The 24,627-nt window shown below is 27.6% G+C and overlaps 1 protein-coding gene across 1 annotated transcript in view; it reads right to left on the minus strand.

Moving 5' to 3' along the window:
* LOC117171395 (cadherin-99C) overlaps positions 1 to 24,627 on the minus strand; it is a 313,631-nt gene that overhangs the window by 104,035 nt on the left and 184,969 nt on the right. Inside the window, exon 2 of the mRNA XM_033358668.1 lies at positions 15,714 to 15,783. Within this exon, the coding sequence (XP_033214559.1) occupies positions 15,714 to 15,783 (70 nt within the window). The remainder of the gene's footprint in view (positions 1 to 15,713; positions 15,784 to 24,627) is intronic.

A 24,627-nucleotide genomic window follows, 5' to 3' on the forward strand; every position in this document is an offset into this window, starting at 1 on the left:
AATTAAAAAAATGTTTGAACAGTTATTTATTTTTAAATTGTTACCTTTAAAAGAATTGTTGCAAGATTTCAGCCAAATAGCCATTTTTTATACAAATTTAACCATTTTCCCATAATTTATGAAAATAAAATTTTTTTAAAAATCAATTGTAAAAAATATTGTTAAATAAAAATGTTTTGTAATTCTTAACATTTTTTATTAAACATGACGATAAAAGATAATTGTAGTAAAAAAAGACAAAAAGAAAATGATTAAATTATGCGATTCAAGTTAATCTACCAATCCTAAATCAATTTACAGGTTAATGATAAATTTCTTTTAGAAAACTTTCAACAAGATTTAAAATTGAAACGTGGCACACGATAAAATGAGTTGCAAATTCTTAGCTTTTGTCTCTCATCGATCGAACGATTTCCATTGTGACACTTTTCCATATAGGATACTTGCAAGTCAGCAGATTTCAATAAACCAATAATATAAAGTTTTTTTTCAATAAAATAAGCTCATTTTTTATAATTTAAATTAATTCTCATTTGCGTATCTCAAAAAAATTTTTAAAAAGGTTTAAAAAATCGTGTTTACGTGAATTGACCCTACACATTGCATTTCAGAGCAAATTGTTCAACTTTAGAATGAAATAAGACAAAATTTTTTGAGAAATAGATAAAACCTGCTATCTTAAATGGGCCCAGAGTTATGATCCTTTAAAGTAACTGCATTTTTGTTTAAAAAATAGCTGAAAAACAACATTCTGAAGTTTGCATTTGAAATTTGTAACCTGTTAATTTTACGAAAAAATATTCTAAATATTGGATGAAAAAAAGTTGCAATTTTCAGTTTTTCTGAAAAAAATAACCAAGCTCCGGTAGTTCATGAGATATGACCTGCCAAAGTTGACCATTTTTCACATATGACTCAAAGCAAATGACTCGTATTCACTTTTTTGAATAGTATGTTTGTGGATAAAGCTATGTTAATAATGCCAGAGCAAAAGTTATAGTGCAAGAAATTATGCGTAAATTAAAAAAAAAGACCGGCTAGTCTAAATAGGTCAAGAGTTATGATTCTTCGAAGTAAGCGCATTTTTGTTGAAAATGTGGCTAAAAAATTTAATTTTCAAGTTTTCATGTTCACTTTGGAATCTGCTAATTTCACGAAAAAATATTCTGAATAATAAATAAAGTAAATGCAATTTTGAGTAATTCTAAAAAAAACAATAAGCTAGCCTCGATAGGTCAAAAGATATGACCTCCCAGAGTTGACCATGTTTTAAGCATTGGCCAACTCTAATTACGTGTATTCAGTTTTTTCAAATTAATTTATCTACGGATAAAATTGTGTAAATAAAGCTTCAAAAAAATTATAGTGCAAGGAATTATACGTAAATTACAAAAAAATCTGCTAGTCCAGATAAGTCAAAAGTTATGAACTTTCAAAATAACCCATTTTTTTGGCTATTGTGAAGCAAAAAAGTTTTTTTTCCTAATAGCTCGTTTCATACATATTTTACGAAAGAAGTGGAACAGGTGTCATACACGAATGTGTAATTCAGTAAACATAAACATTTTTAAAATTTGGCTTTTAAAAATAATTGTTCCGCCATTGTTTAAACAATACTCTTCCAAACATAAATTTTGTGCACATATTTTGTGTGTTCTTTGTGTTGAAAGTTGCTTTCAGAATATCTGTTATTGAAAGTGAATCAAATAAAAATAATAAATTGTTTGTTTTTACTTTGCAAATTTATTATTTATATAAAATATAGTTTGGGAGATTAGGTTTAAAAAATTGTATTAATTTGTACTTGAAATGCCAAACAATAATAAACTAATGATTGCAGACTAAATAGTAATTTTTAATTGTTTATAATAAAAAAAAATTAAAAATTTAATTATACGTTCAAAGAAGCAGCCATATTGGATAACTGACAGCAGGAAATTTGAATGAAAATGAACATAAAGAATTAGAATGTTGTAATATTTTAAATAATTGAAATGTGAAACTTAAAAGGAAGTGAAGAGAAATATTTATAAATATTAATACAAACTTAGCATTCTAAGAACCAGTACTAATATTTTTTGTTTGTAATGAGGGTATTGAAAGTAGGGAGAGCGGAGGCAAATGTTGGGAAGTGAAGTAGGGAAAATAAGAGGAAATCAGCGGAGGAGAAGTTGGGAAATGGTTGGAGAGAAAGTAGGGGAACTAAGCGTAAGGAACAGTAGTAAACTTGAGGATAAATGAGAGGAAATGAAGGGAAATGAGGAGAAATAAGGAGAGGGTAAGCAAAGAAAGTGATAAAAAATTAGGGAAGGTAAGTGATGGAGGAGGAGGGAAATTCATAGCTGTGGAAGGGTAGTAATAGAAGAGGAATCTTATCTGGAGATTAGAGGGAAGTAAAAAAAAGAGGAAGAAGTAGTTGAAGAAGAGCGTGCTTGCAGTGAATGAAGCAAGGAAAATTAGGGAGTGGGCGTAAGGGAAATTATTGGAATTGAGAAAGGCTAATGGAGGAATTGACGTGAGAACAAATGCGAAGAGAGAGAGGGTAGTAGAGAAGAAAGAAGTTGGAAAGAGTAGAGATAGCGAAGGATTACTTGAGGGAATTGAATGTAAGGTTGAAAAGGGGAGAGAAGGGGAGTTAGTGGCGGTAAAATATGAAAGAGGAGGTTTGAGAGAATTAACGTTTCATTGTACTACGAAACGCTTTTTTGTAGATGTCAGACGCCTTCGTTGCATAATTTTTAAAAATTTTTTGACAAATATTTTCAGGATGCGTCGTAGTCATTACAAGCAAATTTGGAATTGGCCTCAAAATTTCTGAATAAACCATTTTAGGAAAAAATTTACTAAATCAAAACTTAAGCTGGTAAAAAAGTACCAACATTTAAGAAATTTAAATGAGATTAAAATTAAATTAAAAATTCTATTTAACGTCCCATAATCAAGTCAATGTGCAGAATTCCTGAAAATAATTCCAAGAATCCAACGAATAAATCCGGGCAACCACTATAAAATGTTCCTACAACAGCACCCTTATCAAGGCAAGAAAAATATGAGCAGGAAGGAACAGCAACGAAACCAAGAGAGAATTGCGGTTTCGTTGCTGTTCCTGCCTGCTCAAATTTGTCTTGCCTTGATAAAGGTGATATATTATGAGTGCCAAAACGTTGGTGATTATTTTTGACAAATTTTTTTTATTGTAATTTGGTAATAATAAAAATAAAAAAGACGAAAGAAATAAGAAGGAGAAGGGAATTTGGCTGATTGCTTTGATTCTTTGCTGATTCTTTTCTTTTTTATGAAAATATGCATCTTTTTTTCAAATTGCAATAGAAACATTTTATGGATCAAAACCTCAATTATACGTTGTAATATTGAAAGGTTAATTAGAAAATAGAACTGAGGAAATTGAAGGTTTGAAATCAAATTAAACGAAGTGGGACAGTCCGTGATTCAATGTCAAGCAATGCAATAACCTCAGGATTAAAAGTAGTAAATTATGGCTTATTTCTCTTTCCCAATGGCACACTTTTCGAGCAATTGTTTCCGAAGAGATACATTGTTCGACAGAATTCAGAGAGCTGAAAGGTGACCCTGCACTTAAGATTTTTGATCTCAGCAGTAAAGATGTATCTACACAATATATACATATCTCTTACTTTCACCAAGCTGCACAAATCTCAGTACGTTACCTGCCTTAACCCATAACTCAAAGGAAAAGTCACTTGCGAGTATGTTTCTCTCTCAATGTGGCAATATTTTTTTTATTGCGAATTAATGGTACGAGATTCTTTCCATGAACTCTTTTTTTTCAATTCTTTCACTTCATTTCTGATTTAATTTGTTTTTTTATAAGTAGATGGACTTGCAATATTGTAAGACCATAAAATTCTAAAATAGGCCAATATGGGTGAGTGACCTCTTCAACTATTCTCGAACTGTTGGCCGATTTTTGTATTTCTCAATGGAGAGAAAAAAACAATTATCAGACTGACCAAAAGTCTGATGTTTATTTATCTTGTAATAATTTACAATCAAAAATGATAAAAATCTAATCTTTTAATCCATAAACGGATAAAAAAAATCCTTAAAAAATGGTACATATAAACCTGGTTTTATGGTAGAAGAAATTCTGTTTTTAAAAGCGGATATAGCAATTGCGATTTTTTTCCAGCAGTGATGTATTGCAGATTTCACTAACAAAAATGTTCTCAAAACAGGATAAATAGGATGATTTTTCACAAAAACAGAGGAACAATAGGGTAATAATTTTTTTTTAACTAAAATTAATTTACATGACGTATTCAATTAAATATAAACCGCTTTAAATCCCTAATATTTCAAATGAAAATATATTATATTTTGAACAATATAGATGAATTTTCGAAAACAAAAAAATATTAGTTGAATGTTTTAAAAAACATTTAATTTTTAAAACCGGAAATATGAATTTTTAATAAGAAAGTTCACTTTTAGTCAACAAAGATGAATTTTTAACCAAATAGTTTAATTCTCAACAAATAATAATGAACTATAGACTAAATAATTGCACAACAACCAAATAGTTCTTCAACATTTTTTAGAATTCATTTATAGATTGCAACAAAAAACGTAATTTTTTTGCTATAAAAAATGAATTTTTAATCATAAAAGACGAATTTCAAAAAGCAGTTCGATTTTCGAAAAAAAACTATGACTTTGGCAATATAGTTGAATTTTTAAGAAAAATATATCAATGTCAATATGTCAATATCAATTATTAATACAATAGTACAAATTAAAAAAAAATAAATTTCCGACCTGCAAAGATAACTCCAATAAAATAATTAAATTGTGAACAGAATAAATGAATTTTTGACCAAATAGTTTATGGGTGCACACAAATGGTTGAATTTTCAATTAAGAAGCTTAAAAACGTTTATAAGGCAGTTGAAATTTTAACTCGAAAAGTAAAATTTTTTAACAGAATAGTTCTTTTTTTAAGTTGAATCTTCAACGAGAAACATGAATTTCAAATCAACAAAATCAATTTTTTAACAAAATACATGAATTTTTAACCAAGTATTTGAAGTTTCAACTTATAAAGATAGGTTTTCAAAGAAAAATGGAATAGTTAAATTTTTTATTTAAAAATTAATTTTATCCGAAAAAAAAAAAAATTTGCAACCAATTGAGGTCAACCGAAAAAAAAACAATTTTTAACACACTACTTGAATCGTAGACCAAAAAGATGAATTTTCAAGCAACGAGATTAATTTTCAACAAAATGCATAAATTTTAAACCAAGTAGTTTATTTTTCAGCTTGTAAAGAATGTCTTTTCACAGAAAAAAAAGAATATTTAAATCTCCAAAAAAAAACAATTAAAAAAAAATAGTTCAATTTTTAACCATAGAGGCGAGTTTTTAAAAAAATTAATTCTAACAAAAAAGTTTAACTTTTACCTAAGCAGTAGAATTTTAAGTCGAAAGAAAAATTTGTATCAAAATACTTACGTTTTGCACCAAAGAGATTAATTTTTTACCAAGAACATTCATGTCTTCTTTGTTGAAAATTGCAAACAGCTGCATTTAGATTCAAATAATTCAAATAAAACATAGTTTAAAATTCAATTTTCTAGCATAACACTTAAATTTCTAACGAAAACAATAAATCTTCACACAAGCAAAAATTAAATTTCTACTAAATGATGAAATTTCAACGAAATGGAAGAATTTTTAAATAAACAATTGTATTTTTCGCGAAAAAAAGATTAAAGTTTTACCAAAAGTGATACATTTTTAAACCAAAAAGACAAATTTCCAACAAAAGTCGAGTTTTCAACAAAAAAAGTTGATTTTCAACCAAATAGTTTAATTTTATAATTAACAATTAACCAAAAGAGATTGGACTTTCTCATTAAGTTCTATCAATTCAGTTACCATAATTTAAGCGAAAAACAAGAAAAAGGGGAGGTTTCTGGAAAACAGGAGAAAAAGAGAAATTCTTCGAAAACAGGTAAAAGATAGAAATAGGGAAAAATGTCTGAAGTCTACTATTGGCAATGAATTTTTTTTCTACGAATAATTAGATATATAATTTTCAGCTAATAAAAAAAGAATTGATTTGATTTTTATGACAAATTTTTTATTTATCACGCTAACACCGGTATAACACTCAGAAAACAATTTGGTTGAAACCAAAAATTTCTTAGTTCAACCATAGAATACGGTTATTATAAAAAATATTTTGTGGAACCAACTAAATTTTTGTCGAATTAATAAAATTAGTTTGATTCATCCAAATTGCTATGTATACTAAAAAACAATTCTTTTGGCTCAAACTTTTTTTCTTTACTGCACATTTACCCGTATTGACCCTACCTTAAAATAAAATAATCTTACGTAAGTGCACTCTCCTGCTAAAATATTTTTCAGCGAATTGCGAAATCAGAAAGTATAATGGATCAGACGCAGAAGCGTTTGCCAAATATTTGATGCTTCGTTGAATGCTTAATGCCGCATTGGATTCGTTACCTCCTTCAACTGCAAATAACTTTTTGCTTATATAAACCGAGATGAAAGTTGTGAGTTTTTCTAAGGTGTAATTAATCAACCAGTTAAAATTACCAATTTAAAGTTGTATTGTGCCAAGAGAAATTTCAGATTGCATAAGTTCGCTAATTTCCTTTCGGTCTTAGGATTACTTGAAACCTATTATTATACGAACATTCACTCTCAGGATGTAATCTCTTTATCCTTGGTAATAAATATTCAATATTCACGGTAAAAAGGTGATTAAATAATTATCACCTTTTTTGGAGTAAATACAAACATAAACATTCTCTCATCTATATGTATTTAAGTCAGCATTTACAAGTCAATTTTTAGCATTTACAATTTTTCGTGATTATCTTTTCCTTCTCAATTATTAAGAAACGCATGACGCCATTTTCGATTATTTCTTGAAACTATCGCAATCTCGAAACTATTGTTCTTCGTTAACTAGAATTTATGATTGGATGAAGCTATCGTTCCTTTTTCCCCGTTTAAAATCAAAAGTCTGCAAACTGCAGGTTTATGAGAAATATGAAGTTATCTAAATAATAATAATAATAATAATAATAATAATAACAATATATATAAAAAATAATAATCAATGGAATAAACGTGCCCAGCACTTTGATATAAGAAATATAATGTGTAAATTTTTGAAGATTTCTAAGAAAAATATAAGTTTTATGTTATAAGTTGAAAATCTTTCAGGAAAATGGAAAAAAATCTTGAAAAAACTGGATAAATTTTAACTGATTTTTTATTTTGAAATATAAATTTAAAGCAGAAATTAGCAGCGATTATAAAACATTTTAAATTATTACTTTTTTAATGCCAGAAAATAATATGGACGATTTTCAAAGAAAATTCTTTAATTCGCAAGATTACAAACTTTTATCAAAAAGTCGATCCAGTTAAAGAGACATTTAAAAGTTTCAAAAGGATTCAAAATTAATTACAAACTTTAAAACATTTTGAAGAAGTTAGAGAAATATATACATTTTTTAATGTTTACAAGTACAAACTTTAATGATTCTTAATATTCCATTATGAGAGGCAAAGTTTAAACAATATACAGACATTTTCGACCAATTAGTTCAATTTTCATTTGCAGAAAATGAATGTTAATCCAAACATGGAATAGTTAAATTTTCCGTCCAAAAATTCATTGAAAAAAAAACGAATTTCCAACAAAATAGTTGAATATTTAAGCTAAAGAATTATTTTTCAACTGAAATAATGGATCTTCAACCCAAAAGATGAATGTTCAACCAAAATCAGACAAATTTTAAACAATATAGATGAATTTTCTACAAATTGGTTAAATATTCAACTAAATAGATGAATTTTCAATCAACAAAATCAAATTACTATCCAAAAAGATCAATTTTCTTCAAAAAAATGGAACAATTCAATTACAGTTGAAAAAAATTAATTTTCAATTAAATAAACTAATTTTCAATTGATTAAATGAATTGCGAACCATCAAGATTAGCGTTCTACCGAAAATATTGATTTTTAACTAAATTAATACTGATTTCTCATTCGGAAAAGTAAATTTAAAGAAAAATTGAAAAACAGTATAAAACATTCTAAATTATTTCCTAACATTTCGAAAAAGAATGAGAACGATTTTAAAGCAAACATTTCCAATAGGCGAGATTACAAATTTTTACAAAAAAAATCGATTAATATTCAGTCATTTAGAAGTTTCAAAAAGTTTCAAAATTAATTTATAAGTTGAAAACATTTCAAAAAAGTTTTGAAAAATGTACATTTTTTAATATTTGTAAATAATCATTTTGAAGCTTCTTGAGGATTTTGAAAGGTTTAAAGATAATAAAAAATGTTCTTATAATTAATGGGATAAATTAAAATAATTTTTTATCTTGAAAAATTAATTTAAAATAATGTTTAAAAATATTTTTTTTAGATTTCAAAAATTGTCGTAACAAAATCCGAGACATTTCAAGACATTAAAATTTTTTTTTTAATTTAAGGAAAATTTTGGCAAGATTCGAGGAATTTTAAATCATACAAGACGGAATTTTTGTAATTTATCAGCTTTTTTAACCTGTCTTCACTATCGAAATGATAATACTAATAATCAGGCTTGAGAGTTTACAATGAGGGTCTACAAAAAATAATTTTCAATTTACAGATATTTCCAAGAATTCTAACCAAATGTAATTTTTTGAAGATATCGAGAAAAAAATTTGACATTTTTAAAGAAATTTATAACGTTTCAAATAAATAAAGGAACTTTTCTAGAGATTCCTGGGAAAATTGTTCTCGACTTTTTATTTTGAAAAATTAATTAATACAGAAAATTTAAAAAGGCCCCCTTTTAAATTGATAATGTAGTTTTTGGTCAGCCCTTAATATATACTATGAAATGAAAAATATTTATATTAAAATTAATTTAATATTTAAATTTTTAAGCTGCGCGAGAGAAAAGGTATAATAATCGATTGTTGATTTTACAATATAATAAAAAGTAAACATGAGAAACATAATAATCTTATGAATCATTTCAAAACATTATTTCTTGCATTGGTTTTGCAATATATATGTAACGTTTGTTGTTAATTATATTTTTATTATAACAAGTACCTTATTATTTCTCTCTTTCACTTTTTTTTTCATTTTTAGCATTCACTTATGGAACCAGACTCTTGTCAGTTAAGAAATATCTATATTGAGTAGGTAGCATGTGTTCAGAAAAGGATATAAATTTATTATAGCTGAAAGTGCAATTACCACGCAGTTAAATAAAACATGTGATTTATAATTATTTATCAGTGAAAATCGACTCAATTTCATTATTTTCACTTTTAAAAATCTATCTCTGACAAAATGAAACTTATATTAGAACAGAAATTTCTTTTACTAATAGAGGAATAATACAGAAGCTGGAAAACGTAGAGAAGTCCAGGAATTAAGAAAAGATCCTTGAAATTTATACTGTCATTTATTTTTAAAGTTTTGATAATTATTTTAATATTTTTCGTATTTCACCAATTTAAAATTTCTGAGACTTCAGGTCAAAATAAAATTACATTTTGAATAAAATAGTTGAATTTTCAAATGAAAAAGAGCAGTCAAATTTTTAAAAAAAAGTTTATTTGCAACCAAGAAAGATGACTTTTTTTACCATGAATGACGTAGTTTCTAGAAAGACGAATTTTTGATCAGTTGAACTAAAAGAAAAAAGGAAATTGTCAACAAAAAAGTTAAATTTTGAACCAAAGAGGTGAATCATTAAAAAAATTAATTTTTAATCAATATTTCAACAAGTTAGTTTAATTTTCAAAAACAAAAAGTGAATTTTTATCAAATTTCCAGTTAGAAGGATGAATTTTCCAGCAAGAAGATTAATGTTTTACAAAAAAAAAAAATTGTCATCAAAATTGTGAAATTTTAAAGCCGGAAGGACAAATTATCTACAAAAGGGTTAAATTTTTAACCCAGAATGAATTAGATTTTAATAAAAATGTTAATTTTCTACCAAAAGCTTAAAACTTAATTTAAAAGTTTCATTTTTAACAAAAAAGATCAATTTCAAGCAAGTATTGTAAATTTCTACCTAATTGTTGAATCCTCAAGCAAACCAGATTAATATAGACACGAAAATTTGCCTTTTCAATCAAAAAGGATGGACAAACATAAATTAGCTACAAAAGAGTTACATTTCTAACCGAAAGATAAATTTTTAACCAGTTGAATTAAATGAAAAAATAACAAATGGAAAAAATATTAAACTGTGAACGAAAAAGGTGAATATTTAAAAAAATTAATTTTTAATACAATAATTCAACCAAGTAGTTCAATTTTTAAACAAAAAAGATACGTTTTTAACCAAATAGTTAAATATTTAGCCAAAAAGATAATTTTTTTAAAGGAAATTTTTTAAATAAATAGTTAATTTAATAGTTGTATTAAACCAAAAAAGACTAATTTGTAAAGAAAAATTAATTCTCTTTAAAAAAACGAATTTTTCTAACTAAATAGTTAACTTTTCAAGCAAAAAGATGAATTTTCATCTATAATGATGAATTTTCAACTATAATAATGAATTTTCAATTATAATGATGAATATTCAACAAAGAAATACATTTTCAGTCAAAGAGTTCAACATTAAACCCAAAACATGACCGAAAAATATAAACTTTTAACAAAGCAGTTGAATTTTCAACGGAATAATTAAATTTTTAATAAAATAATTAGATTTTTAAGTAAACAGTAAAATTCCTAATCAGTCAATATAATATCCAAACCAAAAATAGTTGAATTTTCTTATTGGGTCCTATTAATTCAGTTCACATTTAAGCGAAAACGAGAAAATAGTAAAGAGGGGAAATGTCTAATAACCCAGGGAAATAAAATTAAATATGATAAAAATAATTTTTAAAATACAACAAAACAAAAACGAATATAATAAATTATAATAAAACAAGAACAAATAATAATAAAAGCCTGAATCATTTTATAGATGAAAAGATTTTTTTTATGTCATAGTCTAGTCACATTGAACCAAAAAAGACCACTACCTAAAACAAAATGAATCCAGAATTTTTGTACTCAAAATGGTTAGATAAACGTTCTAATAAAATACTAAGGTTCATGTACGTGCATTGTTAATTCAAAAAACATTTTTCATTACAATATTTTACTAGAAATTAATTTCTTAACTAAGGGTAATATTGCTTGATAAATGTAAATTAACAATTTCGCAGAACGGTTTCGTATACAAAAATCATTTCGTACTGAAATTGTTGGGATTTATTGTTTAAATAGTATTTGGTAACGAAAAATGTTCATAAATGGAAAATTTTCAAACAATTTAGATAGTTTAAACAAATGTTAATTCGCAATATGCTGCAGATCCGAACCCAATTCTGATTTACTCTTATTTATAATTTGAGAATAAAGTGTAGTACGTGAGAATTTGAATTAACCATTATTTATTTGCCAAAATTTTATAAATTGTTTTATAAATTGATTTCAACCAAAAATATAAGCATTTTTGAGTAAACCTGAAAAGATGTTTTCTTTGAAGAACAACTATCCCTTAGAGGCTCAGGCGCTGTTTCATTTGTAACAATTTTTATTGTCAAACAAAATCTGCCCCCCCCCCCCCTATTTCTCACCCATTTTTGGATTTTGAATTCCAGAAAGAATGTTTTGAATATTTCTAACCTTAAACTTTAAGGATCTAAAAAGAGAAATATGATAGGAGTATATAACTTTCACCCTTAAAGGGCATACTGGGCAAACAACACCCAGCGACTTATTTGCGCTTTAACAAAACGTACCAAATTCAAGAAAATTGAACATATTACGCTAGATTAACAAATGACATGAAAGCCTATTTTTCTAAGTCATTTTCAGATAATTTTTATTTTTATAATTTTTATACGCAGTTTAAAATCAATAAAATCGTTTAATCACGCAAAGTACGGTGTTTCATTTTTCATTGAATTGAAGCTTTCATTTGTTAGAAAAAATACCTTCTTTGGAACGCACACTATAAGACTAATTTTTTTTAAGCGCCGTATCTCGGAAGTATTCAGGTGAAATTTTAAGTAAAAATATCAGAAACTTAAAAAGTTATGAATTTTAGAGTGAAAGAAGTCATTTTTTAATTTTTTTTTCCAAAAAGAATTTTTTTAAACTACTTTTAATTTCAAAAACTGTTATGAAACCTTTTTCTCCTTAAACTAGATAAATTAAACCCCATCAAATGATTTTCTTGTAAAAAACTATCCAATACCGTCGGCACAGGACACGTTTAAACACCCTTGGGTACCGAACACCCAGTATGCTTTTTACGTGATTTTACAGACGTGTGCCATTCAAGTGTTAATTAATGAATTAATTTCTCGTAAAATATTCGTCGCAAAGGTTTCTAATCGGGGTCATTTTAAAGCAATTTTAAGGCCATAGAAATCAAGTATGAACTTTTCAGGCATATCTTAACCAGAAGCTTCATCTCATTGTCAATTAACAATATAAAGAAAGAATGTTTCAGATACTGCAAGTGGGTAATGGGAAAGGCAAATGTCATATGGCACTATTCTAATAACAGAGTTGGAGAAGCTTTATTTGTACGTAACCTACGGCCACAATAGATCGAGTTGACCTTTTACAGAAGAAACTATGTACTGACAGACTTATAGAGTAGAGAAATGGTCACGCCTGAAGAGGAAGGAGAAATTACGAAAGAATAGAACGTACATGAAAATGTTACCCTTGGTTTAACCGTAAGGAATTTCTATTTCTGAAAATGTAACTTCAGATCACAATTAAACAATGATCTAATTTAGTAAACCAGGGTATTTATTTTTTTTTTTATCTTGAACATTAAATAGTGTTGATTAGTGGTCAACTTTTTTTTTTAGAATTAAAAAGAAAACTGGCTCAGCCGGGATTTGAACCTGAAACGGCGCTATACATGAGTGGAGCGTTAACCGATTACACTGCCGAGGCAATTTCTCCAGACTGAAGTATTCATTTAAAGAAAGTTTTACACTTCACAGAGATGCTTAATTGGTTCATACTCCATCCATCTATAGTGGCGCTCCCGGTTCAAATCCGAGCTGAGGCCGATTTTTTTTTCGTATTTGTAGAAATTATAGACCAGTAACCGATAATATTTAATATTTAACATGAAAAAGATCAGATAAAAATTTTTCGCAAGTAACAGTCATTGTATCAGATGAATTTTTAAATAATTTTGAACACTTCGATTGAAAAAAAAAGTATTAGGGCTCGTTAATAAAACGCTATGGTTTTCAGGAAAATTCCTGCTTTTCTTGCTTTTTCGCTTAAATTTAAAATGAAATATTTTGTTTAAAAATTAACATTAATAATTTATCAATTAGCATCTTGTTGAAAAATTCAATTATTGTATTAAAAAGTCACCTTTGTTGGCAAGTATTCAACCTCATGATTGAAACTTGATCTATTTTATTATAATTAATTCTTTGCTGAAAATTGAAATATTTTGTTGAAAATTTGTTTCATTTTTGGTTGAAAATTCATTTCCTTAGCTCACAATTTAAGTATTCCGCTTTTTGGTAAAAACATCTAACGTTGAACCAAGTGGTTGAAAATCAATCTTTTGAGTTAAAAATGCACTCTTTTATTTATTTAAATCAACTGTATTATTGAATGTTGAATATTTTTGTTAAAAACTCTGTTTTTTAAGAGTCATTATTACAGTTGAAAATTTATCTCTGGAGTTGAAAATTTAATTATTTTGTGGAAAATTCGTTTTTTGGAAACAATTTTTTTATCTGAAAATTTAACTGTTTCGTTTTTTTAAATTTATGGCTTTAAATTTATATTTTTAAATTAAATTTTGGTCTTTTCTCGTCAAAAATTCAATTTATTTCATTAAAAGCTCTTGTACTTTGCTGAATATTCGTCTTTTTTGTAGAAAATGGCACTTTTTAGTTGAATATTCATTCGTTTATGTCCAAATTATACTGTTTTTTTATTTCAAATTGAAATCTTTCTTGGATGAAAAATCAAACACTTCGTAAAAAAATCATTTTTTGTTATGCAATTAATGATTATAGTTGCAAATTCAACTATTTGGTTGTAAATTAACATCTTTTTTGAAAATTTATATGTTCTGGTTGAAAATTCATAATTTCAGCTTGAAAATTAAACAATTTGATAAACAATTAGACTATTTCATTTAAAATTAACTTTTCTGTTGAACTACTTTGGTAAAAACTCATTTTTTGGCAGAAAACTGAACTATTTGCTTGAAAATTTATTTCATTTATGGTTGAAAGTAAATTTTTTTAATGAAAATTTTACTATTCCATTTTTAATTGAAATTTTTTCTTTTGTAGTTTAAAATTCATACAAATTCATACAAAATAATATTTTTGTTGAAATTTCATTATAGTGTTGAAAAATCGTCTTTTTGATTGAAAATTCATCTTTTATGGTAAAAAATTCTTCTCTTCTGGTAGAAAATCGTGTTTGGTTAAATATTTAACTATTTTGTTAAAGATGCAATATATTTCAACTTAAAACTTAAGGAATTTAAATCTTTTTATATTTATTTCCCTATTTTCGTGGAAAAATATAAATATAATATAGTAAAACTCTTCTATAGCGGCAATTTTGGGGTTGACGGTGGGTGGGAACTAACTCACTATAGCACGCTCCGCTTTTGTTTGTTCATGCTTGAGTGCTCGCCTGAGTGACAGCCGCATAGCACGCGCACCCCGCGCAGCTCCTGTTGCACCAACATCCTGCGCGGTCTCAATTCTCGGAAGGGCTATAGAAGTGAGGGCCATTGAAGATTTTCACTGTATATAAATTTAAAAATAATTCACCGAAGTATAGAGTGGTGAATTATCACATAGGCATATAGACAACTCAACTCAAAAATAGACTAAAATTGTTGGCGTTTAAAGTATAAGATAGCATCGCAAAACATACAAATATTAATGCGTAAAATTCGATATCCTTTCCCAATGTTAGATAAAAAGAATATATTTATGTTAAATTGAATTTTCCGAAATGTTATTCTGAAACATCTGAGATTTTAAAAGGAATCTGTATTATCATCGGAAATATTTACCATGGATCACTGTAGATAACTTTTTAACCACCGTGAAAATAGAAATCAACCTATCGATCATGCTAACTCTTCAAATAATAGAAAATACTTAACGTCACTTTTAGACTAGGTGGAAAATGAATTTACAAAATTTTAATTACATTTTTTATGATTAAATTAATTTTTTTCGTATCATGAATGTAACACCTGGCTTAAGATAGCGTATATTTCGGAACTCTTTAATAGCTCAATGGAAAAGCAGCCAACCGGCAATCGGAAGTTCTGCAGTTCGATTCCTAATATAGTGACGAGAGTAGATCTTTCCTCAGAAAAAAATTAATTTTAAATCATCTAAGATGTTCAAGTCTTTTGAATGCGAAAAATCATATATCAGCTTACAGGATAGTAATAATAATACTGTAAATTATTGGTATAGAGAAAAAATATTGACAACCGTTAGAATCTAAATGGCTCTCCTATAGCTAAACATTAAATATTCTAACCCTAAATATCTAGATGTTACGTCTGAACATCTATTTTCCTACGTGTGAGTTAAAATATTGTCATTATTTCAATGAATATTAATGTTGCTACACTTACCGGCTTTTGCAGTGGCATCTCTCAATAAGAGTGTCAAGCATAGTAAAATCCACCGAATCCTCATCCGCGCCTGAAACAAAAGAAAAGTGTAGGTATATTAGAGGCACATTCAAATTGCAAGTTCCATATTCATGTGCCTTATGAATGAAAGGCTGGCACTAACATTTCAATTCTTGCGCAAACATAATAAGCAGTTAGTTTCGTTCAACCTAAGTAGAGTTTGCATAGAATTTAGAAATCTGTTTCGAGAATCGTCTGCTCTATATTTGACTAGACTAAATCATGACAGACTTGTTTTTACTTTCAGTGAAAAAGGGCACCATGCAAAGGATAAAGTGTGTTTTAAATTTTCGTTATTAGCAAAATCAGAATATTTTCAAATTGGAAGCATTTGATCTTAAATAAATATCCTCCTAACATAAAAATAAATTAATAATAAGGTAGATATCCCAGTATTTGGGAAGGTCCCAGTAATCGAGAGTTTTGAGGTGTAAAGTTCAAAAACATAGTTCCTCGAGTAATCGTGACCCTTCACGAAAAATGGGACGACTCTGTCAAAATTTTAATTCTAGATTTCATTACGAATAATAATTCAATTAATTTCAAAAAGGCGTGAAATTAAATCCGAGAACTGACTTGTTACTGTGAGCAGTAATCGAGATATAAATTAGTGCTTAAAACTAAAAATGTGTTGTAAAATATTGTCATGACTTTAGTGATTTAATTATCAATTTTTTAGTTCATTATCATTTTTCAGTGAAATTCATATTTATTGAGTATTTTTTCATTAGCTAATATTAATCTATACTATATAGTATAAAGAAAAATGTGTAATACATATATAATTATTAATAGTTTTAATATTCTGACAACGTAAACAGGACATTACCTCCAAATACACATGATTTTTTTGTGATTTCAATTTCTCAAATTTAGCCATTGTTTAAAAAATTTTTGTTGTCGATTTATTCTTGAGACCACTTTGTTTCTTATGAATAAAATACTAATTTTATTCGATAATATTTTTAACTGAAAGAAAAACTAAACATTTAAAAAGAAAATTAATTTTTATAATGTCCGTCAGACGTATTTCATCTCGGAGGTCCCAATCAATTTAAAACTTACAATAGACTTTTCATTTCATTAAAGTGTAGTTAAAATACAAGAATACACTTGAAATATACCTTCAAATCGCTAAAAACTGTTACGACTTTTAATTGTTTATAAATAAAAAGTAATGTTAAATATAATGTAAAGACAATTATTATAATATTCTTGGATGTTTAATGCTTCAATCAGTACCAATCATTTTTTGAATAATATCCTTCGAAAAAAATTCCCTTAATACTTGAAGTCAATAGAATTTGTTGCAGAAAATTTTTTAGAACGATAAAGTTTTGTTTATCCAACTTCGCGTCTTTCAAAAAACATTTATTTGTCAGGGAAAACCAAAAGAAAGTTTAACCGATATTTGTGTAAGGTTTATTCTTTGAAGTTAATTTTTGTTGCAGAGAATCTTTCGTCGGAAATCGATGTAAAGTTTCTGTTCTGTTTTTTTCTGTGATTCGCTACTAGAATTTAAAATGTTCAAGTTTGATGAAAATGTGAAAGTGCTTCTCAGGAAACCGGAATAGCAAATATTATTATTACTTTTCTATCCTAATGACTCATCAATAGACTATATTTTTTTTATTCACATTTTAGTCATTCGTATAATGAATCGAAGATTTAATTAGGATTTTCAACAACCGTCCGTGGATCTCGAACATGACGTTAATTGAAACCGTACGTAGCTCTCCAGATCTCATGGTCAATTAAAACAACTTGATACGTTATAGTAATTAAAAGTGAATTACAATTATGCTACTGACTTGTCTCAAAACTGATTTCATTTCCGAAATATAGATAGAATCAAAAGTGGCGGTGTCTTTTTTCGCTAGGTGAGGGACAGAGAATAAACATATGTTCAATATTGTACATATTGTATACTTTGTACATAGTATAATAATATTATACTAAATGCAAATTGTACATAAATAATAGTAAATGAAAAATAAATGGTAAAAAATTAATAATAATAAATACGTGTTTAAAATTCACATTGCCAAATATTTCACAAAGATTTCAATGATTTCTCAAAGATTTCACAGATTTCAATAATTTCACAAATATTACCAAATATTTAAGAAATATTTTGAATATTTCGCAGCTTTCCAAAGATGACTGATAATTTTCGCAAATATCTCAGAAATGTTTCAAATATTTCACAAAAATTTCCGAAAAATTTGAATGATTCCAAAGGTTAAAAAATGTTGAAAAGATTTCGGATAGATTAAAAAGACTTCACCAAGATTTCGATGATTTTCAAAATATTTCAATCATTTTTACATTTATTAAAAAAAATATCGCGAAGATTTAAAAAATTTCACAAAAATTATCAATTATTTCGCATATTTCCCAAAGGTTTCCGCTAGGTTTAAAAGATTTCAGAAAGACTTTACTGACTTCGCAAACATTTAAAGAGTCTAACAAATATGATCAAATATTTGAAAAATATTTCGCATATTTCGCAATTATTTTAATTCTTTTCTCAAGATTTCATAAAGATTTCAAATGTTTCGCAAAAAAAGTCGAATAGTTTTAAAAAATTTCATAAAGGCTTCAATGATTTCTCAAAGATTTCCACAATTTCAAAAATATACCAAATACTTCAAAAACATTTTCAAGTTATTTTAATGATTTCCAAAAAATTTCAAACATTTAGTAAAGCTTTCAAATATTGCGCAAAGATTTCATATATTTCGCACTGATGTCACAAAGATTTCGGATAGATTTACAAATTTCACAAAGGCATAAATGATTTTTCACAATTTAAATAATTTCACAAATATTTTAACAATATTTTGAAGATTTCAGAAAGATTTCACAACAATTTCAATGATTTTCTAAAGATCACACAAACATTTCAAATGTTTCAACAAAAACTCCGACAGTTTAAAATAAAGATTTCAATGATTTTCCAAAGATTTTAAAAATTAAAAAAGTTCTAATATTTCATGAAGATTCCAATTATTTCCAAAAGATTTCAAACATTTCATAAAATTTCGTATAGATTTATAATATTTCACAAAGATTTTAATGATCCCAAAAATATTATCAAATATTTGAAATATTTTGCAAAGATTACGGAAAAATTTAAAAGACTTCACGGAATTCAATGATTTCTCAGAGATTTTAACAATTTTACAAATACTTCCAAATATATCAGATATTTGGAAGAGATTTCAATGATTTCCTAAAGATTTCAAAGATTTTACAAAGATTTCGGATATATTAAGAAGATTTCAAAAAGTCATCAATTATTTCACAAAGATGTCAGGTAGATATTTGGAAAAATCCAAACGATCTGATGAATTTAATAATCATTCGATTTCAGAGGGGGGGGGGGTCAATACTTTTCCCTTCCATAGACGATTTCTGAGGGGGACATTGCCCCTGTGTATCTAAATGGATCGCATTTCTCAAAGTGTCTCTAGACGCAGCAACACTTTGAAGAAATTAATTCGTGTTGTAAAATGTTAAATGTATGCATTTATCGACTTCCATAAATTTCATGCATCGCCTACATTATCTAGTGAACACAGTTCGAGGGAATGTAAAAAATGTGTTTTACGAGATTAGATAGAGTCCATTTCTAAAAAAACCTGATTTATAAGGAGATATTAAGTATATTATATGGTCGATTTTAAAATCGATTTCAAATTTATTTTCCGAAATAAGAGTGATTTGAAGTTCTAAATATGTAATCATTCTTATTAGTTTTCATACATATGAACTAGAATACATTTTATAAGGCAGGAAAGCTATTCGACCCAGATTACTTTTTTAAACTAATATATGTCTACATTATTATTTTACTTGAAGTACATTATTAAAATGAGTTCAGGATCATTTGAACAAATTAAGTGAGTTAAAGTGGTTTAACAAAAATGTGCAAAATGTGAAAAAAAAAGTTTGATTGTCATCTTTAGAATTTGTGATCCTAGAACCACAGGCCACTTTGCCATATCAAATCATGAAAATGAAAAAAAAGGCAATCAGCGTAACATTTAAAAGGGCTTTCAATGTCAAATGATCAAAACTAAATGTCAGATAATGTATAACAAATAAATAGTTTGATCTATTTCTTCTTACGTGTCAAGTGAGGAAGAAACCAATTTCATACTCATCTCGCAGTGTCTCCTGATGCCATCTCAATGCAAATTGTCATAGTTTTGTTTTACAAATCATAATTAGCAATCAATGCTAAAAATCTCGTAATTTATTTTACTGAAGTTTTGGCACTCTTCAAGTTAAATCTTGTCTCAATTTTCTAATTAAGTATTCCTGCCAGAAACAGGTAGAAAATTTGCATCTCATAATTAAACGTCTTTATGTACAAACTACCTAATTCAGAACAGCCCTTCCTCTAAATTTGGCAAAATTGAAAGTCGCACGCTATGGTTTTAGTGTCTCGAATAATGCTTAGGTTCCTCATCTCGAAAAAGTGATAATTTCGGAGCAAGAACCCATCATTGGATGAGATGTTGAGGAATATTGGATCTGCGCGAACTGAACCTTTAGATGAGAAACACCCTGAGGGACATTGGATGATTTTACAATGCTGATAGCATTGTTTCCTCCCTGTTCAGAACTTCTTCCCTCATTACCCTATGCTATTTCGTGCATAAATATTAAGATAGTATACAATGTTTTGCTATTTCTCGTGATTCGTGTTATATTCTGCAATTATTATCCCAACTCACTCGTGGATTCTTCCACCTGCAGTAACATCGTTTTCCTGCACCACTCCATCTTGCAAAATATTTCCTTCAGGCATGAATTTTAGATAAAGAGATGTTGACGAGAAACCATTCTTCCTTAATAAATGTTGTTACTATTACCTGAATTATAAATTAATTATAAAAGGAATTTTCAAGTGTTGGGAGGTAACGAAATTTCAGATTTTTAAAATACAACCAAATTTGGATAAAAATGAAGTTGAATTCTTGTGGAACCAAAATTATGTACGTTTCCTGGTCTTCCACTAACGAAAGCTATTAACCCAATAAGTTAGAAAAAAATAAAAAGCGAATTTTTGAGTGCAGCAAAAATAAAAAAATTTGGATTTTCGGAATACAAACAAATTTTGATGAAACTGACTCTGAAACTCTGCTATTAAACCTAGAAGATAAATTTTACAAATTAAACAAAAATTATTGTAAATCTCTTTCCTGATATTTCAATATCGGAATTTTAAAAAATATTTTAACTCCTTTTTGAATTCTTTGAAATAGTTAGAAATCTAAAAAAATTATTTAAAACTTATTGATAATAAAATAAATTTATTCCCTCAAACTCTCTAGAAATATATTGAGATCTCTTGGCATTTTTAAATCTCTTAACACTTTTAAAATACTTGAATTTTTTTTATATAACTGAGAATCTTGAAAATCATTGGAATTTGTTTAAGTTTTTATATCGTTTAACATTATTCGAATCCGTAGGGATCTTTTGAAATGAAATTTAATCTAATTTAGTTCCTTAATCAATGCTTGAAATCATGGGCAATTTCATAAAATGCTTTAAAATTTCTTAAAATCTTTGGAAATCTTACCAAATTCTTTCACAACCTTTCAAATTTGTCAAATCTCTTGAAATTCTAAAGAATATTTTTAAAATAACCTAAAATCTTACAAACCTTTACAATTTTTGTATTTTCTTGACATCCCGTTATATTGTTAAAATACGTAGAAATCTCTTGAAATAAAATTTAATTTAATCCCTATACATTATCCCACAAATTTATTAAAATCCCTTAAAATCTATCGAAATCTTAAAAATCTATTTAAATAAATAGATATCATTTGAAATCCCTTACAATTTTCGAATCCTTTAAAATTCTTTGCAATTTTTGAAAATCGTAAAAATCCATTATAAGTACGAATTTTTTGAAATTCCTTAAATTATAAGTACGAATTTTTTGAAATTCCTTAAATATAACATAAATTTAACTCAGTCATTAAAATTTCCTGAAAACACATTCAAATTTCTAGGAATATTTTGAATTCTTGGAAATTCAATAAAATCATTCACATCTTGTGAAATTCATTTAAATATCTTAAAGAACTTCGCATGTTTGAAATCGCTAGAAATTCCTTAAAATATTTACAATTAAATTTATTCATTCAATTGTTCTTTTAAAAATCTTTAAATCACTAGGAATCTTTATAATACCTTGAACTACTAAAATTAAATTAAATCTTTTAAATCTCTTGAAACTTCTGGAAGTAGCTCGAAATCCCATTAAAATCTTTGGAATCACTAGGAATTTTTAAAATTTTATTTCACTTTTTTTCTATAGAAATAACCGTTGGAATCTTTTTGAATCCCACCTATTTGTTTGAAATTCTTTAAAATTTTGTAAGTCCTTGAGAATTTTTTTAATCCTTCGGATTCCCTTTAATTTCTCTGCAATTTTGGGAAATCCCTTAAATCCCTTAAAATCCTTTAAAGTTAAATACAATCTTTTAAAACTTGTGAAATTCCTTGAAGTACTAAAAATCCCATAGAAATCTCTGGAATCGCTGTTCTGGAAAAAAATGTTAATTCTTCGGAATTCCTTCTAATCCTCTGAAATTTTTCGAAAAGTTTGTAAATCCCATAAAATCGTTTTAAAAACTTTGAGATCCATGGAAGTCATTCGAAATACGTTGAAATCCTTTTAAGCTCCTCAGCATCTCGTGATAAGTTTGGCAATCTTTAAAATAATTTGAAATTCCCTACAATTTTTATAAAAGCTGAGGAAATCACTTAAAATCCATGGAAATTCTGTTAGATCACTTGCAATTCTTTGAAATCCTTTGATGTATTTATAATCCTTTAACTCTTTCGGAATTCTTTAAAATTCTTAGAAATCTATCAAATCCTGAGAAATCTCTTGAAATATATTAAAATCCATGTTAAATAAATAAATAAATAATTCGCTTGTATTGTCTCTATTTTTAAATCAATTCTTACAATATTTTATACGTGGGCATCCGTCGTACTTTATTCACGGGATATTAAATGAGGGGAAATAAAAAGAGAGATTGTAGGGTACTTGAGGAGACAGAAGATAGAGGATGTAGGAAAGGGGGACAGAGAAAGTGAAAGGAGGGGGAGTAGAAGAAGGAGGTAAGATTGTTGAGGTACGTGGTAGGGAAGTGGGGGTGAATAGGTAAGTAGAGGAAGAAAGTAACGTGGGTGAGGTAGGTAGCAGTGAACTAAGGGCGAGTAGGAAAGTAGAGGTTTGTGGTAAATTTGGTGACGTAGGTAGTAGTAAAGTGAAGGTGAGTAGGGAAGTAGGATAAGGAGGTAAAATGGTTGAGGTGTATAGTAGCGAAGTAAAGGTAAGTAGGAAAGTAGGATAAGGAGATTATGTGGGTAGTAGTAATGTGGGGGTGGGTAGGGAAGAAGAGGAATGTGGTAAAGTGGGTGAAGTAGGCAGTAATGAAATGAAGTAGAGTAAGGAAGTAGGATAAAGAGGTAATGTGGGTGACGTTGGTACTAGTAAACTGAGGATGAGTGAGAACGTGGAGAAATATGGTAAACTGAATAAGGGTGAGTAGGTTAGTAGAGAAAGGAAGTAAGGTAGGTGAAGTAAATAGTAGTGAAGAGAAGGTGATTAGGGTACTAGACAAAACAATGTAAGGTGGATGAGTTAAGTACTAGTGAAATGAGAGTGAGCAAGAAGTAGGGGAAGGAGTTAAGGTGGTTGAGGTGAAATGAGAAGAAGGCATATACTAAAATTTCTAATAATATAATTTTTCAAGAGAAGGAAATATAGAGGATATGAACCAATCATCAAAGGATAAAAATGTTTAGAGGTATACTTGAAACAATAAATTGTTAGGTAAGTACGATTACGAGTGCGATTCCGAGCTGGTCGATGAGTCGGTGCAAAAAAAATGTTGGCTCTTACACGCACCAGACATTGGAAATATAATACAGGTTCATACGCAGTGAACACGCCATGATCTGCTTTTCAGAGCACGTTAAAATCTACACAGTGATATTTATGTCGAGCGAGACGAGACTAAAGTTATAAAAGCAGTACATTGTAATTTATGATATCCATCTCCCCCTGCGCGTTTTACAGCCAAGCCTACTGACAGCCCAACAGGGCTAAAGGGGTGACACGATCATATCATAATTGATTGATTTTTTAATCACGAAATTTCTACTTTTTATTCAATTTTCGATTAGTAAACTTTCATCCTTCAATTTCTTGATGATTTTCTGCGTCTGTTTATGATGCCTCAGCACGCACTCAAAGTAAGTATGTAGTTTTCGTCAAATATTAAAAATTTGAACTAATACATCTTTGAAAGGAGTAACAGTTAACAATCCCTAAAATGACTTTTGAAGTTAACAACACAAGTCCCATGAACGGGGTTAAAGAAGTAATATAATCATTTCATAATTGATCGCTTTTTTATAAGGAAATGTATACTTTTTACGCAAGTTTCAAATACTATGTTTTCGTTTTTCCATTTCTTGATGCTTTTTTCAAATAGAATTAATGTATATGTTGAATTTTCCAGCAAGAAAGATAAATCTTCAAAGAAGAACTTTTCTACCAACAAAAAAAATTTCAAACCAAAAGGACGAATTTTCAGCAAAAAAAGTTAAATTTTCGAGTCATAAAACCCGAATTTTCAACCAAGTATATCATTTTTATTTAAAAAATGTGAATTTTCAACAAAACAATTATTTTTTTAACCAAATAGTTGGATTTTAAACTAAAAAAAAAACAATTTTCAACCAAAAATGGAATATTCAAATGTTCAGCTTAAAAGATTAATTTTCAACCCAAAGAAACGGAATTTTGAAC

The sequence above is a fragment of the Belonocnema kinseyi genome, chromosome 4, assembly GCF_010883055.1.
Source record: "Belonocnema kinseyi isolate 2016_QV_RU_SX_M_011 chromosome 4, B_treatae_v1, whole genome shotgun sequence".
NCBI lineage: Eukaryota > Metazoa > Arthropoda > Insecta > Hymenoptera > Cynipidae > Belonocnema > Belonocnema kinseyi.